We start from the raw sequence: 18,935 nt of genomic DNA, 5'->3' as shown, positions 1-18,935 counted from the left end.
AACTATCCTGCCAATGTTCAGGCTGACTAGGCAAGAAAATTAAAGTAAGTTCTTTCTGTAATCACTAGATAGTCAAACCCACCAAAATTTCAATAAACAGGAGAGCAAAATGGTTTTATCCCAAAGATTGATATAGAATGTGAAAATTAGATAGAATTAGGAATATCCAGTTACGACGTGTAGTGGTGGTGCCTGATGGCTACAGACATACCTTGCAGAATATAAAGACAGCTTCGCAACATGCTGTCACTTAACTAGGAACATCATGGCCCTTTTTAAGGATTATCTCAGGATCTCAAACCGGGCCCTTTTCAAGGGTTGTATTCTCTTTCAAAGGTTAATACTGAAAATCAATCTTCATACAAGGTGTGCTAAACAACCTTCAATATTTTTTTAATTAAGATATTTCTGAAGAGAGAGGCATCTTTGGAGTCAAACTCAGATCCAAGCTGGATTACCTTCTGAAGAAGCCTCTCCATCCCCATTAACCACAGACAGGCAGTTTTATACCTGTCGTCTTCTGACCTTGGGGAGGCCAATGGATTATTTCTAAGGATCATGAAAGATCACTAGAAAAAAAGCAACATATAGTCTGTAGTGTAAGCTTAAGCTCACTACATCAAATCAAGACATGGAAAACTACTGCTTAACAGAAGCCAAAGGCAGTTGGGGCCTAATTTAGTGCCTAAGGTTACTTGGGATGAATACAGAGCCTCAGTGTCATGAAAAATAAGCAGTAAACTTAGTTCCCCCCTTGGGAGCATGAGTCCTGATGCTCACTGTTTCTGTGAGACGCTGTAGCAATAGGAGGAGTGGTTTTGCGGCTGTTTCCTGTCAAACACTTTTGTTTTGAAAACAAGGTAGTTTTAGGCTTATATAATAAATCAAGGTTGCATACTAAATCAGAAGACTGGATTTCAGGAAGTCCCACAACCAGCTAAAGCACCTCCAAACACCACCAAGCTACCTTTTGCCCCCTTCTCCTTTTCCTAAATTAATTTCTCATAATTCCTGGTGTAGAAACATTCAGCTACTCATCTGCCAAATCCCACTGATGTTGTGATAATCTGGTTGTTCCCCAGCAATAGGCTGAGTATTAGAACAAGTGATTAAAAAAAAAAAAAGAAAGAAGGAAATAAAAGAAAAACACACCAAACCCCCCACATTTTAACAAAGGTATATACAATAGACCAGTTTACAGGAGTAAGAAAGCATTTCAGAAATTATCAATGTTAAAAGACATTCTCTTCTAGGCAGTTTTAACCATAATATGAGGCTGGGGGGTCCCAGACACTTTGCCTGCCTTCCTGGGCAGAAAAATATTAATTCCCAATATTGTGCAAATCAAGTACCACTCTGCAGTTGTTTGAGTACTCCAGTTAGAGACCCAAGACCTACAAAGAAGCAAGTGAATGTGTGAAATGACAGATAAGATTTCTGTGATATGCAAACCAGATTTCCCTTCCTTCCCCCATTAATTCTACTGTCTTGTCTTTCAATACCCAGTTATTTTTGGCAACCTATGTCAATGTGATATTTAGAGAAAATTATAAAAATGAGTGAAAAGGGGACTGTATCTAATATATGTGGAGATAATTTTTTCTCTTATCAAAATCTGCAATTCTCTTATCAAGACCTTTCTTAAAGGTCTTTTCCAATCTAAATGATACTGTGATTCTGTGAATTGTGCAATTCTTCCACATGCAGAGAGAATATCATTTATCTCATACTTCTGCAGATCTACCACTTCCTCACCCAACCAATATGGCCACTCTATCAGGTCGGCCAAACTTAGAGGTTTCCTTGATATTAAGCATGTAGGGATTGAATTATAGTCCTTCCTCTATGCATTTTTTCCATATCTCCAAAGACATTTCTAGTTTATTACATTATTGGCATTATTTTTGTTTTTAACACTTTTTCAGATCAGCTGGTTTCTTTAATTGTCCTTACTTGTGTATGCAGCACTCCCCCGTCCTCTGAGGATTTAAATCAGTGTATGGTCATCCACTCTTGTGTAACTTTCTTGAATTCTTCTCAGCTGACAGTTTTCATGACCCTTGTTTACAACCCAGAGTGACGACTTCTCTGGAGAAGCATAGGTGTTTCTAATGGACAGGTGTGGGAATTACAGATATTCCCCACTCAGCACAGCAGGTGAAGTATTTATAGACTTGTGGTTTACTTTAAAAATATTATTGTTTAAAAATAGAGACATTTGTGCAGTCCCCAAACTTTAGTTCCCCATTAGCTCCTACCTATTGTGTTTAAGGTAAGACACACAATTCAATTTGCAATGCATAATTAAATTAGAGCTGCTTAACAAGCTGTCATACAGCAGTTGAGTCCCAATATTGTCTATGAGCTCAATACCTGACTGCAGCAGGCACAGTTTGTTAGCAGCAGCTGAGATGGATAAAGACGCTACCCACTGCTGCCGTTTCACTGCTCCTAGTTTTGATCCTGCTTCTTTGTTCACATCTAGGGGGATAATAGCCAGGCACATCCCTCATCATCTCTTCTCCACACAGCCCATGCTAAAAGCTAACCTGGGTCATAGCTGGCCGAGGGAGTGACTACACTCACTGTTATGTTGACAAATTTTACAAGAGCACAAATACATCATTCTGGCTCAGCTACAGCCAGACACATCTGCCTGCAGCTCTAAATTGTCTTGTCTTACATTTGTTGCAGACTAAAACCACATGCAGACAAATAACACACACACTTGCTAAGCCTAAAACCATCTGAGTAACTTCCTTTAGCCTCTTGGGATATTTCTGTCTTAAGGGATTTGGGGGATGACACCGATCACTTTAGCAAACAGCAATGACAGATTATGGTGTTCCCAAACCCCTTCCGATTTCCACACGTCTATCATGCCATTCTTTTGTGGGGTTAACTGGTCAGGGAGCTTTTAAACTGTAGTTCCCCAAGCAATGAATCAGTGCAATGAAACATGCATGCACCTTGGCTGCTTGCACATAGAATTTATTTGTTTAATTGAAACCCACTTCTGTTGGCAAAGCAAGCCACCACAGCGTGCGCTAATAAGGGAAGGTACAGCAGAAGCAAAGGGACCTTCTTAGCTGTAGTAAAGCAGAATACTTTGAAGGAAGCCATTTCCTTGCTCAGTCAGGATTCAGAGCTAGAAAAACCACAAAGTCCAACACAAATCTACGAGAGAGTGCCTAGTTCAGCCACTGCTGCTGTGCTCAAGGCACAAATTAGTTCACAAACTTCTGCAGCCTCTGCAGCAAGTCAGGTAACAGCGATCGCTTGTGGACTTAACGAATAATAATTAAGAAGTTGTGCCATGCTACACTGACAGAACATTAATACTAAAACTGCCACATGAACATTACCAGGACGAAAACCTGAGAAACCCATAATGAAAAGGAAACATTATGCCACAGTGACGAAAATGCAGTAATTTGTGTTAAACTGCTGCCTAAAGTGAGTTTTTTTTCCTAGCCACATCTAATTTATACTTATCAACGCAAGCACCTTTCCATAATCAATGGCTTTATTATTCTGAAAAGCAAAAGCCAACTCAAAATGTTACATTACATTGATAGACACAGGGCCAGCCGGGGGCGGGGAGATTAGGTACAAATTGTTCACAGATGTATTTTTTTAATTATTATTATTATTGGCTATGTTCCACAGCACAGAGGGAGGGGAGGAGAGGGAGGAGGGAAGGAGGAGGAAGAAGGAATCTGACACTTACTGGTTGACCTCCCCACCATCTGTGATTGAATTTCTCTCGCCCTCGAAGACTGAAGCTGGCATCAAACACTGGGTCATACATTGAATTGCCAACGATTCCATGTGATTCAGGATAGAGTCCCTTTGTGCAGAAGTAGATTAATTAGTAAAACTCTAATGCGCACAATTCCAGTTCTTCGTAGTTATCTGCAAATACCACTAAATTATTTTATAATAGGTATCTTTGTAACTGCACACCAGAAAAGTTTGTAACTTTAAGATAAGCACATTCAAAATTGACTGTAATAATGAAAGCAGTAGGTGATGACTGAACTGTGCTAAAAAGCACAAACACTCCTGTTACTTGAATCTTGTAAGTACTTTCACACTGATTAAAAGTTAGTTTCAGGCCCTATAAAGTAAGGAAAAATTTATGAAAAGAAGATTGATTTGAACTTTCAGTTCCTCTTTGTGAATTCCCTTTCTGGAAAGAGTATTTCATTCTCTGGTTGCAAGAGTAACACTTAGCATTTCTATTTTATCATGTTTTATCTTCACCAGAACCTCTGTGAGATAAGAGTTAATTCCAAGGAAAAAAAAAAAAAAGCAAGTCACCCAAAGCCATGGCTTTGTATCACAATTCATATCAGCTGTAAAAGCAATTTAAGAGGTTTCTGCTCTTCTCCTTTTCTCTTGTCCCTCTCCCAAGAAAGTATTTCTTTCTCCATCCCCTTTCTCTTCCCATTTAACATTTGTGCAGAGGATCCAGGTAAAAAAAGCGGGGGGAAAAATGCAGCTGCAGGTAGGAAGTCCCTTAGCCCAGCTTTGGGAGCCCCGTCACTGTCACACAGGAGCATTTGCGTCCCAGGGTGGGGCAGCCTGTGCCACCAGAGCACAGAAATGATGGTTCAATTTACCGCAAGGCCAACACAGCATCCAGACGCACTCAGCAGCTGTAAATTTTAAGCTGGCTGCTAAGTCAGCCCCACTGACTTCAGCTAGTCCAGTGAAGGAACAACTGCTGGTTGTATTCTGGGTAGGATTTCAGGGGTGGTTTTTTCCCCCCAGAAAAACTGAGAGCTGTAATTACACAGCAGTACAAATAACTGCAAAAGCAGGCATAAGAAAGCACAGGAAAGATGTAACACAGTATATAATGATGAGATACACTATCTCAGAACTTCAAAATACTGAAGAAAAAATATAACTGAAGGCTGAAAAGGATGGACAGTGAAGCAGTTTTATTAAAAATAAAAAAAAAAACCAGAAAGCACAAAACCTTCCCACAACCCACATTTCTACTGCAATGCAACATTTTATCACCAGAAGTCTTTCCCAGGGACTTACAGTAGCAAGGGTGTACAAGTTGGGGAAGGTTTTTGTAGGGTAGACAGGTCTCATGTAAGGAGAATGTGTTCCACAGGATCCTGAAAAATCAATGGGGAATGCAAACATTAGGAAGCGAAGCTCTCAGACATGGAAAACAAAACAGAGGAAGACATTTCCTGTGACCCAAAATGCTGCAGAATCTGGTTAAATTTTAACCAATTTAAATGAACATTCTGCTTCTTAGCATTGGCAGGAGTAATAAATCCACTCACACACACTTTGTACTTCACAATAAACAACTGAAATAATGCAGCCAGAGGACTACAGAACCAGTTACATATCCATAGCTCAGAAAGGAAAACAGTCTATCTTCCTTCCAGAGGCATTGGAAGTATCTTGCTAAGTAAAACAACATGAGAAAATGCAAGCTAATTTTAAGTGACAAATATACTAAAGCTGCAGTTTCACAACGGGCTTTGGCCACAGCTCCCCAGACGGCTACACAAACATGATGGCCAGCACACACACACACACACACACACACACACACACGGGGGGGGGGGGGGGGGGGGGGAATTAAAAAAAAAAAACAACAAACCTTTCAAGGGTATGGGCACACACACAAACTACCATGCTACTCTGAGAGGCTAAAATATGCATTGCATCCAGTGCTCCACAAAGCCAGGTGGATGCCTGCTCCCCCAGAGGCGAGTGCAGGGTTGCTTATCACTGGGGCATGTCCCCAGCCAGTTATCACACATTCACTGCAGCTCCTGTGCCCACTTACCCATTATCTTCGACATTTCTGAATTAAGTGGAAAATTTTGTGGGCACCTCCCAACTAGCCTGTAGGAGCACGTGATACAGATCATGTACTGAGGCATTTCTTTCTTGACAAAACCGATTCTAAGCAGCGCTCCCCAAGACAGCAGCTCTCTCCCCACTCTGATTGCTGTGTGCTGCTTTAGCCAGGGTGCTTTCAAGCCGCCAGCTGATACCCTCTAAAGCAAAGGGGACTTCTGCCATTTCACTTTCATGGAAAAAGACTTAATCTTTGTTAGGCTGTTCACTCAGAGGAACCCTGCATTTGGCATAGCCCTTCTACCACCAGCTCCATGCTGTCTTCTGTTGCTCCATGAACAATGAAAACAACCGGGCTGCAAGAGATTGTCTTTTGTTTATTGTAAGAAAACAAATGTACTTACTCAGTTTTTCAATATTGGGCATGACCTTGTTCCCTTTCTTCATATAGGATGCACGAAAACCATCAACAGAGAAGATGATCAAAGGAGGCCGAACAAAGCTAAAAGCAAAAGCAGCAGGAGTGTAAGGCAGCATTTCAAAAATGCCTTTTTTTTATTTCCACTTGCTCACTGAGACACCAGAGAATCAATAGTTACCGCATATGCTATATGTCTATAATTTTTTTGCTTACTGAACAGATCAGCACAAACTGATAATCTTCATGTTTAGTAACATCCAGGTTTGCTAACAGTCAGTGAAAGGGCTGAGCTCCAACATAAAAGACATCTTCCCTGAGCAGCTAAAAGCATATAGCCCAAAAAGGCAAGTGCTTATAGAAGGAGATGAAGAAGGAAAATAAGTAGTATGCATGAGTACCCACCCTATCATACAATCTGTAGTTAAAAACCACATGCCTCATGACAACTGGTCTTTCTTCACAAACAGAAGTCCATGTGGCATTTTGAGTGAGCTCTGTCTCAGAGCTCATCCTCACATACTAAAGATGACAGTATTTCACGTTATTTTGTTACATTTTTATTTACTGCTGCTGCTGGGAGTTGACTTAAGCAGGCAGAGATATGTCCTGAACAGACACACCTGGGCTTTTAATATCAGTCGCCTGCTGTGGGGCTAAGCAGCCATCACATCACTGTCACTGGGAGAAGCAGGGGCTCCCCCCTCCTCCAAACTATCCTCCTAATAGCAGGATCTGCAACCTAATACAGCACCTGAGCACACACTCTTAAGGATAATAGTGAGCCAACTGGTTCCAAAAGTGCTTACTTTCTCAATTCTATACATGTGCTCAAAGATCTCACTAATTCAAGCCTGTATCCCTTTGCAGTTTAGAAATCCTTTCATTTAGGAAGATAACACAGAAAGCATAAAATTCAATTAAAAACCAAAATGGCCTGAACTGTGTTCATGTATGGCTCAAACTAAATTTTATCGAAATCAGAGAAACCTAAACCTTTCCGCTGACTTCAAAGGAGTTTGGTTACCTGCCCTATGCAGGTAAGTGAAGCAGACAAACCCATCAGCAGGTGACCAAAGACCAAGACTTCAAGCCCACATGTCATACACCATTACTTATCCAGCAGCTCAAAGGCAAACAAGTTACAATATTATCAGCCTAATTGTACAAATGGTGAAGCACAGGAAAGCTCCCAACCCACAGCCATTCAGCCCACGTGACAGGGCCAGTTCAGATATGCGGTGTTCAGGTGTCCAGGGCAGAGCCGGGGACCATCGGCCTGGTTGCATTTGACTTTGCAGTTGTGTGCAACAGACTTACCCTGCTGGACATTCAGGAGCTTTTATCTCTTCACAGTCATCATCCACCCAGTGGGTTTCTCCTACCAGAAGAGTCACATTGGAGTTTAAAAAAAGAAAAAAAAAAATCTGTGGACAGAACTACAGGTTTCACAGAAAATGTTAAAAAAAAAGCACCTAGCTCCAGTTAATGGAGTGTCTTGTCATACTTCCCATGAAAAATGAGGTCTTTTCACAAAGCTGAACAAATGATCTGGTTATATTCTATTCAACAAGAATATCCAAACTAGCACTCCTAGAAGTAGCTGTTAAAACTGGAATTAAAAGCGTGCTTTTGACCGCAGGAGACAGTGGTAATGCTTTAGGCACAGTGGTCATCTATTTTAATTTTTTTATTTTTGATCTGTCAAAAACAGGTAGTGCTGGTTCTGGCTGTGAACTCCCACCCTCCTCCCCACCAGCTCTGATGTCTCCATGAGCTGATTCAGCTGGCTAAAAACACAAAACAAAATTCATTCTGGGGAAGAAAAACAACCCTAAATAGTTTCCAGCTGGTTTAGGGAGCTGATCAGCTCATGGATCAGGTGAGACTCAGACAGACACAGCTAAAAAAAGCATTAATGCTCTTTCAGAGCAAATTAGTTAAAATTGCTTTATGTAATCAACTATTTTCTTAAGTTTTTCACTGCTGAATGCTGACTATAGAGTGGTTTATGACTTGCACTTTCTCAGGTCAATTGAAAAACAAATTATTAGCTAATGAGGCTTGCTTCCTGAACCTGCCACTATTAAAGGAACTGCAGTTCAATTAAAAGAAGAAAACAAAAAGCACCATAGAAAAGATCTGCAGGAAATGTGTCCTGCAGCAATTCCAACTCACCATTACATGAGATGGAGGGACAATTTCCAAGTAAAAAAAAAAACAACAAAAAACAAACAAGCCAACACACTATCCTCAGATAGGCAAAGGCATGAATAAAGAGGAAACACTGTTCTCACATAAGGCTTACTTTTGTCAGAGTGCCAGGGTCATTGAGATCATTTGTTATTAGCCAATTAAACAAAGATTATGTACATTAAAGCTGGAGACATGTAAATTCCTCTGTCTTGACCCTTATAAGAGGGAGCTCACAAAAAAGGCAGGAACTGAAAACTATATCGGTATTTAAGTGGTCTCAGCGTTGGGTTTCTTTGGGAAGGGGAATAATGTAATCTATGGGGACCTGCTGGAAGATACCAATTTCATTTGGATTCCCAACAGCAAAACTCAAATAAACATATAAAGAAAATATGGACTATTATGATATTCTGAACATATGCAGTTGGCCAAAATGGTGTGGTAGAAAAAAATTTCAAACTGTAATCCAGTAAAGCTAAGAACTATCTGAGATACAAAAGTGAGAACCAGTAAAGCTCATTACCAAGGATCAGAAGACCTGCTCCAAATGGGAGACACATTACACAAGACAGGACATGCTTCAAGAGATCAGGGTAGAGGATGAAAATTAAGCCTTCACAGCCCATCCACCCACCAACAATTGCAGGCCATGCTGCAGCCATGGAGTGTCTAGAAGGTGACATGGTCATCCCCAACGTGTCATCTGAAGCCCCTGCCACCCACCTGTGAAGTACAGCCCTTGTATTCTTGCAACCCCTCTCCCACAAGAGACAAAGGCTACAGGTGTTAGGGCAACTAGTTTGAGCAGCAGCTTTTGTGGTGGGGGTAGGGAGAGGTCTTTGAGATGGAGATTACATATCTAGGAATGTTCTGTTCCTCTGAGACCATCAGATATTCCTGCTTTCCTTGTGATGCAGGCAAATGCTTCAGAACACTTTCGTGTTTTGCTTTAAACTCTTCTTCATCCAGCCATGCTCTTCTCTTTCTGTCACTATCTCTACAGGCAGAGACAACGTCCTTCTACTATCAATAAATGAGAAGTATTCATCTCCGCTAGTACCCAGAAAAATACAAATGTATTCCCCATTCTTCCCCTCTCCTCCCAAAAATCAGAACTAAAAAGGAGAGGGTTCCCTCTTTAGAAGACATTTTTATACCCACAGGGCTGTCTTCTATCAGCTTTGGAAAGATAAAAGGTAGAAAGACCAAAGTCGTACCTTTGCAAATGACTTGGTAATTAGTACAACAATCTCCTCTACTTAAGCAGTCTTCTGAGCAGTGACAAGCATTGTCATCATTCCTGGTTTCTCCACAGCGATCTTTGGTACATTCCCAGCCCCGAGCTAAAATATTCACAAGGTAAGCAAGAATGAGAGATTGTAATCAAAACAAAAAGTACTCACTCAAGCCATAATGACAACACTCTAGTCCTTAAAGTTGGATGTAAACTTTATGGCCCTATTTCAAGACCTCTGAAGTAGGTGTGTCAACCAGAAACAAAAAGGACCCTTGTGTCCTGCAGGTGCAGGAGGGCACCTCGGCCCACACAAGTGCTTCTGCTACCCTCAGGTGGTGTACTCCAGGCTTTGTACAACCTGAATGCCAGGAAAAAGTGTGGAAAGAAGACAAGAAAGGATCTTGAAAGATAAATGGTGAGGCCTGGAACACAAATTAGGAATTCTGGTGTTTCTCGGTTAATCCATTCTTTTTCTCCAAACTATTCTAGTCCCAAGTTCAACCCATGGGAAATAAGAGAAAGTTGAAAAGAGGCTATGTAGATACAAATTGATGCTTTGCTCCCATCAGTTCCTCACCCACAGGAACTGATTCAGCACCAACTTCAAAGTTATGAGAACAAGAGCTGCTTCTCCAGAAAAAGCATGGCACAGCTGCTGTAAAACACTCCAGCTCTTCTCATCGTTGTGAATGCAGTTAAAATTTAAGGGTCTATCTAAATTAGAGTGCTCTCTCAAAGGCAGTACATTGCTACACCTTGGAATAGGGCCTAAGAATGTAAGCATATGGTGCTCCACGTCCTGGCCCAACCAACAAGAACCTTTAAAAGTCACTTTAGACAACATGCATCCAGTAAAAACCACACCGCATCAGAGCAATGTCTTTTACCTCCCTTTGTCCTTCATTTGGGGCTTTTTTCTATAAATAAGTAATATTTACAGATTGTACATGTGATAATTGCCTTAACAAAGGCCTATGAGAGTATATGACAATTCACACAACAGTCCCAAGGGTGATGCACGTATCCAGACGCATATGTGGACATGGTGTACCGCGGGCAGGAGGCTGAGGAACTGAAAATCTGCCCTTTGGTAGCAAACATCTTATGCTGAAAGTCTTCAGAAAGATCCTCTCATTCTGCAGTCATTTACACCAGGGGCGAAACAACATTAGCCTATAATTCAGAAGTTTTTGTCCTAGAAACAAAGTAGTTTCTCATACCATATTACCTCACCATTTTTTGGTACCAACCTATTAAAAAGATACCATTATAAACAGAACTGAGGAAGTCAGGACTCTCAAGCATGGCACATCTATATTTTTATTCATCAGGCTTCTCTTCTGGCTGCTTAGTAAGTGTAATTCTTTGATAAAGCAAGAAAACATTTTATGGCAAAAGTAGAAGGCACCTGTGTCAACTCTTACCACTGTGCAAACACTCAAGGAGATGGGTCCAACCAATATTTTAAATGCACTATGCTAAGAAGTAAAACATAACTCATAGCACTCTTTGAAGTTTTCCTTGCCTATGACTCATGAAAAAAACAAAAAGAGAATTAACTCAGTGCTGTATTTCCATCCCCCAGGGTCCAATGAGTTGAAGTAAAACATTTTTGCCGGTGTGTTATATGTATCCTGAAATCTGGAAATCCAAGTCTGGGGCAAGGGTAACAAGCCAAGCCTGTCACCTGCAGCTCACTCAGAGGACCTGTGCCGCTTCAGTGCTCTCAGATTCAGTGGTGCCTTCATGAGTAACCGTAATGCACGGTCCACAAGCAAGCACAAATTTCTCCAATATTATCACTTGGGAGGAAAAAGGATGGCTGACACGGAATGACCAACCTTCAACCTTTACCGTGCCTCTTTTCATTGTAGCCTGGAGGTCAAACTGGTGCCTGAATGCTGATTATTGCTTTTAATTGAGTATCAGAAGATCTACTTTCAATGTAGTATGAATAGTACCCTGCATTTTCTGCCCTGGAAACGATGGCCAATGCCCAGTAGTCAGGAGCGATAGGTGTGCATCCCTACTGCTCCTTGCAAGGGAACATGGGCTGCATTTTGGGCTGAGATGAGCCTGTCTGGCAAGGTGGGGTGCAGAGGGGTTGCAGGTTATGGCAGGGACCTCTGGTTTATCGTGGCAGGTTCCAACTGCTGGCATAAGCCAGGCATCAGCAGCACTTGGCAGTGCTGGACAGGAGACCCATCGTACCTGTCTTTAAGCATAGCTCATCAAAGTCGAAGCAGCAGCTGTTGTAGCTCTTGCACAGGTTGTCACAGCGGCAGCCAGGAGGCTCTGCCTCTTGAAGTTCAAAGCATCTGTTTTTGCAGGAGCCAGAGGTACTGATCCAGGGGGAATCTGACAGGACTGTGTGGAACAAGAAACAGGGCAACATCTGTCAGGCCAGCAGTGGTGGGACATGCAGCTCAGCCCCAAGCCACTTGGATGAGCGAAACCTCGGCTGCCTGCTACAGGGAAGGGAAGGGAGCAGGGAGACGAGAGGGGTTGTTTGAAGAAACAAAAACAAACAAACAAAAAAAAAGATAACAAATTCCAAAAAGGCTTCTCTTTTTGAGGAGGGGAAAAAAAAGAGGAAGGGAAAAAAAAACCAAGGAAGTAGCGTGCTGTGATAATGTCCTGCAAAGAAATAGCCCTGGCTTTGCCTCTCTAACAATCAAGAGATCATTAGCAGAAATGTATTGAAGTCTCCAAGGCCCCATTCCAGGAGCTGCAGCTATTTCTTAGAAGCAGGCCTTTGTTTTCAGAAACCAAGTGACATTTTCATGGCTGGCTGGGCAGTTTGCATAGGAAAGGACTGCAAATAATCTACATGCAGTCAGCAGTTTTGCTGTACTGGAAGGTGCCAAATCAATGCCAAGCATGAAAGAAAACTGTAAGATGCTCTATAAATTAATGGACAGGCAAAGCAAGGCTTTTTGGTGGGCTTCTGCAGAGCATTGCATTATAAAAATTTAATAAAATACAAAAGTATGTAAGAAATCGATATATTTGATATGTATAATTAAATGCAGGACTGCCGGTCTGAAAACCATGAATAATGTATTAGACTTCAATAATCTATGTATCAGTAAGGGCCCTTATTGTCAAGGCTGATATGTACTTCTCTGCTCTTTTCTCAAAACTTTGTATTTTATACACTTTATGTATTTTATACATTTTATACTTTTTTCCTAGAAGAGAATCCTACATAGCAGCTTATATGAAGTAGGAAAATTGTATGCTACTCTCCAGGGTCAATCGTATTTTATGAAATAAAATAACAAATGTATGTTATTTAAAAACAGAGGTGTTCCAAGGAAAATTTCACAATGCCTTTTGTTCCTTGAGAGACCTATTAAAATTAAGTCATTGAAATTGTCTTGGGGTTTGTTTTCTTTTAGACCATGGTTTGGTTTTGGTTTTGGCAAAACTCACTATGATTAGCAGCATGATTTTAAGAGGACTGATGCAATGGCACTTTTGGGAAACAGTTGCTCTGATCTTTTCTTATAGATTTTTCCTCTACTCTTGTACATAGCTGACAGCTTACTCTCCACATAAACTGAGAGAAAACATTTTCCCATGCAGATGGCATTATCCCAACACCCTGAAAATGAATGGAAAAAAAGATGAAGAGGGAGTTTGGAGGTGACATTGTAGTAACTGATGTCCCACCAGCTCCCATCTCCAGCACTACTACTCTACCACTTCCCTTGGAGTGGCACTGGCACTGGCTGGACACCAGCATAAACTACTTCAGGGAGCAAACCTGGCAGCAAATCAACCCTACAGCAAGATAATGGGTAAGAAAATTAAACCTACCATGGTTGCAGTCATGGATCATGGCAGTGGCAAGGCACATTCATATTACTGCTGGAAAAGGTAGTAGTAGACAACTATGTGTCTCTCTGCTTTTGTGGTTTTTTTCAATCCGGTCAGTAATGACCAGAGAAAGTAACATCATACAGACAGTTTCACTTTATAGGTACATACCCTGCAAGCTGCTCGTAATGAGCCATCAATATTTTGGCCATCTGGAGTTCCAAGGAGTTAAAGGTTGTGTATCTATGCTGGCAACACACAGATCAGTATTTTCTTTGTTCACATAAATAGGCCACAAAACTATGTTAGAAATTAATCACATGAGAATTGTTTCAAAGCATGCTAACACTTAGATTTTCAGAGAGATGAAGTCTTGTTCCTTATTCTTAATGACAGCTGCTTCCTGCCAAATGCTTCTGAAAAATCTGTTACTAAAGTATATTTCCATGTTATTTAACCTCTTCTACTACTTTCCTTTTTGGAAGCTAGGTAATATATAATCACAGATCCAGTAAGCTGCAAATCAAAGGTATTATGGACTCAAAGGTATTACATCCTAGCATACACTCTATATCCCTTGCACTGGCATTGCCTTCTTCATTTCAAAGGGATGAGAAGGAGATCATTTCAGAAGGTCAAAATACACATGTCAACATGCGTTTAGGAAAGAGAAGGTGCAAATCTGACTGCAGATTACACAAGGGACAGAGTCAACTGCAGCTCAAAGAATGTCTAGCTGTTGTAAAGAGTAGCTCATTTATCAGGAAAACACTGGAACAAATTGCCCACAAAGGCTATGCAATCTCTTATGTGGGGAGATTTTGAAGAACAGGTTAGACCAAGATCTGCCAGGAGCACTTCAGCAATAACTGACAGTGTCTTAAGATATAGGGAAGGTCTACATAGCTGTTAAGGGTCCCCTCTAGCTCCATCTTCTATAACTGCAAGTAGGGTTTCCATTTGACATGAGAAAGGTTTACTCCAGCTACCTTGTCTGTTGCTTTTTCACACCTGTTGACAGCCACTTTATTACTGATGTGACAAATTATCCCGAATTACTTAGCAAATTCAAGTCACACCTCCTGAGTCAATGTAGGACACATTCCCTATAGCAACACAAAAGAGGACTTAGTTTAATTCCTCTGGTCTCTGAATACATTAAGATCGTTCCTTTGTTTATCATGTTTGACCTTGCCTTTGCAGCCAGACTATGATTTTCAGGTCGTGCACAATGCTGTGGCATGGGTACTGGTGCATGCAGAATAGTTTGAAAATATATCATCAGGAGCTCCATCCCTGGTGAGCATTTTCAAACTAACAGAAGCCCCTGTACAGAACAAACTTACTCAATTTCAAAATCCTTTTCAAAATTCCTGCATCCCTCCACAGCTCCTGCAATTAGACCATGCAGCAGGCAGAGGGACCTCAACATAAATATCCTCCCCTCCTTATTTAACACATAAAACTTTTAATATCTTTTTCCATGCATTCTTGTTTTGGCCAACTAAGCTCAAAACAACCTTCTAAGGACTGTCTCTTATGTGCTAGGTTAGAGAGAAGTTACATAGGGCAATAGTGCCTTCCTGGTTCAGTCCACGGAGGTCATTACATTTCCATTGTAAATGTGTTATATTTACCTTGGGAAGTGCCATATCAAACTAGTTGCTCTGATTCTATCTGATTACAATATTTTAAAAAAATATAACCCATTACTTCCAGTAGTATTTCCATCATAGGACTACACAATATAGACATGCTTACAGTCATTACAGGAAGGGGAGGACCTGGTAAGAATTTGCCATTTTGGATCCTATGGATGTTATGTGGAACCTATATTGATCAACCAAATACCTATACAAAATATCTGAAACACAATTTTTGCTACATAACATTCATATTATGAACTTGCATTTTATTTTGCAGGATGCCATTGCAATGAGTAAAACTTCAATGAAAAGTCACATAAAGTAAAAAATACCTCCTGAACTGTTCCAATACAAGAAAGATATGACTTCATTTTTAATGACATGCTTAAAAACCCAGTGACAAGGGATAGAAAAGCTTCAGTGTTTCTCCTTCCAAAATTTAAGGTATCACCCTATCATGACCAAGGAATATGCTTCAAGAGACTACTAAGGCCATTTTCCCTGAAAGTGCTTACAAAGACATCTAGAAAGAAAATAACTTAGAATGGCAAAGTTATGAAAAAATGGGAGCCTTGATTCTTTCATGTCTTTTAGAAATTTTATTCAAATTATTCAAATGAAGTAATTTGTTGGGTACAAATATTAAACGTCTCAAATGTATAAAGGCATACATATCTGTACACTGTAAAAAGAGAACAGGAAGAGGGGTTTAGGCATTGTGGTACTTCTTTGACATGCATTTATAAGGGACTAGGGAAAAAAAACTTGTTGGTTTTGACTCGTAGATGAGTTCTATGCTAGACGAAAATTGAAATTTCCTTACAATCATGGCAACCCTTGGAGAAATAGCAAATTGGTCATATGCAGTAATGGTTGGTAAAGAGTCAGTGTTTTGACAATCCAAAATAATTAATTCTAAACACCAAGAAACTTGGAAATAAATAAGCCAAAGCAGAGTGGAGTTGAAAAAGAATGTATAACAATCTTTTATTCTGGATATTTCATTGCACTGAGCTTCTGAAGAAGTACAACTGGAAGTCATGCAACTACAAGAGCCTAAATAGGCTCTATCATCACAGTGCTTTAATTTTATTAAGAAAAGTACCTCTCCAGTGTAACCTTTTACTTCCTCCTTTAGACAGATGTGACTATAATACTTTAGTCTTTGCTGTCACATCCTTTTTTGTTACTGCAATAAAAGTAACCAAGCTGCATAAACACAGCAGGGACAAAACCCTCTGTTACTTTTCTGTCTCTCGTTGCACTCTGGACTGGACTACTTCAATGCCAGCTAGAGGTCCAATCCCACGTGTAAGGAAATTCTCAATAGACTGCCAAAATTACCCCATCTCCTGCCTTCTTGCAAGAGATCCTGTATCCTATTCCTATTCTCCTGGATTGCTTAGCTAAACCTCCTGCTATTGGAAACAGCCCACAGCTACTGATCCCAGCCCTGGAGGTATCGAACAGTGCTGGCTGGCTCAGCAGAGTTGGCACTGCTGAGCTGCAATGGGTCCCCAATATCAGACCTTTGGGACTTGAGTAAAAATCAACTGAGCAGCCCTGCCCTAAAACCTAGACCGTCATCAGTGAAAGCAAAGCAACTGGCAGTCAGGTGTTGAAGATGTGAAATGCAAATCCTTCACATCACTCTTATGCACACTACACAACTGCACTACAGTTGTCTACAGTTAATGTACTAGAAGATAAAAATAGAAATAAATTTGGTTTTTAAGCCATCTTTTTATACTGTTATATAAGGATCAAAAGTAACAGCCACTATCTTTTTGGTTGCCTAAAATACCTCTGCCCAGTGATCAGCAGCCCTGATTGTGGCTGTGATTAGACACCAATTCCTGTGAAGGAGCAGGGAGGGAGGGACACAGGTTCATTACTAGGAACTCAGGCCAGGGTAAACAATTTTATAATTAAAATTCACAAGCTATCATTACAGATGGGTATTGCAAATGAAACCCTTTCACTTCAGTTTTATTAACCAGCTCTAAGTCAATGACCACAGGTTTCCTTTCTCCTGCCGAAGAAAGGGACAGAGGCTCAAGTCAAGCCTACTTTTTTTAAAAAAAGAAAAAAAGGCAAGTTTTCCATTTTTTATATTTTTCCACTTGGACTATGCCTGAGCTCTCAAACCCTATACTGCCCTAGAACACGAACAACAGTTGCTCTGTGGCATGCTCTTGGTTTCCTCCAAAGAAAAAAGTAGGAGGCGAAAGAAAAACAGATGACTTGGTGACAGCACATCTGCACGGACACCTGCTCTCCTCTCCCTGGCCCTCTCTGCCGTCAGATGTCTGCCGTCTACTGTTCACAAACCAGCATGACCTCAGGAGCCACAGAAATCCCCAAAGCTTTTCTCACCAGTGCCTCTTGAAACCATTAATCAAGTTTCTAGAAACCGCTTCAATAGCTACCAAAATAAAACCAGTACCCTTAAGCCCATTGGCGTGTTTCTCTTAGCTCTAGAAGGAAACTGTGCAGAGCATAAAACATGGCAAATGCTATGTGGGAGCTGATGACCCCAGTCTCTGTGAGACTGACAGTGCTCAGTCCTTAAATAAGCTAGATTTTCCATAGTCACATGCACAGAGAGCAAAAGTTTAAGTAAATAGGAGACCTATAGGTGAGTCCCAAAGGTCAACTGACTTGGGCTCGGCAAGTTATTTATTCTTCCCTATATCCTAGAGGGAAAAGGAACAAGCAAACTACTGTTTCTGAGTAGGAGCGGTTTCTAACCACAATATATAACATAAGGGTATTGCAATGTACAATGTATGCCCATTACTGTACCTGAGACTGGGCCCTCATCCCATTCTTCAGATCTCCTAAATCGATTTGTAGTAAATCCCATGCAGACATTTACTCCAAAGGCAAAAGCAAATAAAGATATAACCTGCAAAAATAAAACAGCAAAGTGAGCAAACTGTGCAAAAAGCAGGACTCTGGAGCCACGAGCATTACGGTTAAAGGGGCAAGATGGTCCTCTGTACATTCGAGCTCCCCAGCGCTGCAGTTCCCATCACTGGAGCAGCAGCTGACAGCGTCACCGTTGGAGAGTAACACAAACCAGAAGGGGTTTATGAATAAAACATCTCTGTCCGAAGCTGAAACGCTCCTTTTTGTAGGAACTTATTCAGGAGAGACGGGCTACTCCTCCTCTAAAAGCAAACACGCTCCTCTCCTCCCCTACCTGGTGCGAGTGGACGCAGCCCTTCTTAGCCATACTAGAGAATTCTTGAAAAGCCTGCACGGCACCGTCGCCTTTTCTTTATAGTGAGTGCAGAGCTCTGTTTGCTCTGGGAGTTCGGGCTATTAGCTACAAGTAATCCCACCTGGTGAGGTTGACAGGCTCGTGTGATTTGTCCAGGGGGTGATTTCATCATGTTTCACTCACAAATCGCAGCTCCGAGTGCGAGAAGCTCCAGGCATCATCCCTCGCTGCGCCCTCCCCCCAAACACACACACGCTCGCTTTTATGTGGTTTCCTCTGGCAAAGCAGGGCTTTCTTATGTTGCTGCAGCCAATAGCTGTTCCTGCTCATTTTATTCTCCTCGCAAAAGTAACATGGTTAAAAGAGAAACCAAATGCGTCTCCATCTGGCTCAGAGAAGAAGGGGGGAGACTCACTTGGGGCTGCAAAACTAAAATATCCCGATGCCACCCTCAAATGTCACCCAACATCGCAGGCGTTGCTGCGCGGTGGGCTCAGCGCACGGGGCGAGCACACAGCCGCAGCTGCTGACCTTGCGACGGCCGGGTGGATT

At 41.3% G+C, this 18,935-nt stretch overlaps 1 protein-coding gene across 5 annotated transcripts in view; it reads right to left on the bottom strand.

Annotated features, from left to right (window-relative positions):
* Window positions 1-18,619, bottom strand: part of ENPP2 (ectonucleotide pyrophosphatase/phosphodiesterase 2) — a 54,226-nt gene extending 35,607 nt beyond the window's left edge. For 2 of the 5 annotated variants that reach the window (XM_064442186.1, XM_064442181.1), the window contains exons 1-8: window positions 18,363-18,410; window positions 17,963-18,065; window positions 11,901-12,056; window positions 9,670-9,795; window positions 7,577-7,637; window positions 6,243-6,340; window positions 5,056-5,135; window positions 3,731-3,850 (exon numbers count right to left, since the gene is read on the bottom strand). In XM_064442186.1, coding sequence (XP_064298256.1) covers window positions 3,731-3,850; window positions 5,056-5,135; window positions 6,243-6,340; window positions 7,577-7,637; window positions 9,670-9,795; window positions 11,901-12,056; window positions 17,963-18,065; window positions 18,363-18,395 — 777 coding nt within the window. In that variant the 5' untranslated portion in view covers window positions 18,396-18,410. The other 3 variants (XM_064442182.1, XM_064442183.1, XM_064442184.1) reach the window with 3 other exon arrangements.
* Window positions 18,620-18,935: the final 316 nt, after the last annotated feature.

This window comes from Phalacrocorax carbo, chromosome 2, assembly GCF_963921805.1.
Source record: "Phalacrocorax carbo chromosome 2, bPhaCar2.1, whole genome shotgun sequence".
Lineage (NCBI taxonomy): Eukaryota > Metazoa > Chordata > Aves > Suliformes > Phalacrocoracidae > Phalacrocorax > Phalacrocorax carbo.
Note: the sequence above shows the minus strand (reverse complement) of the source record. Positions and strands in the feature narration are given on the sequence as shown.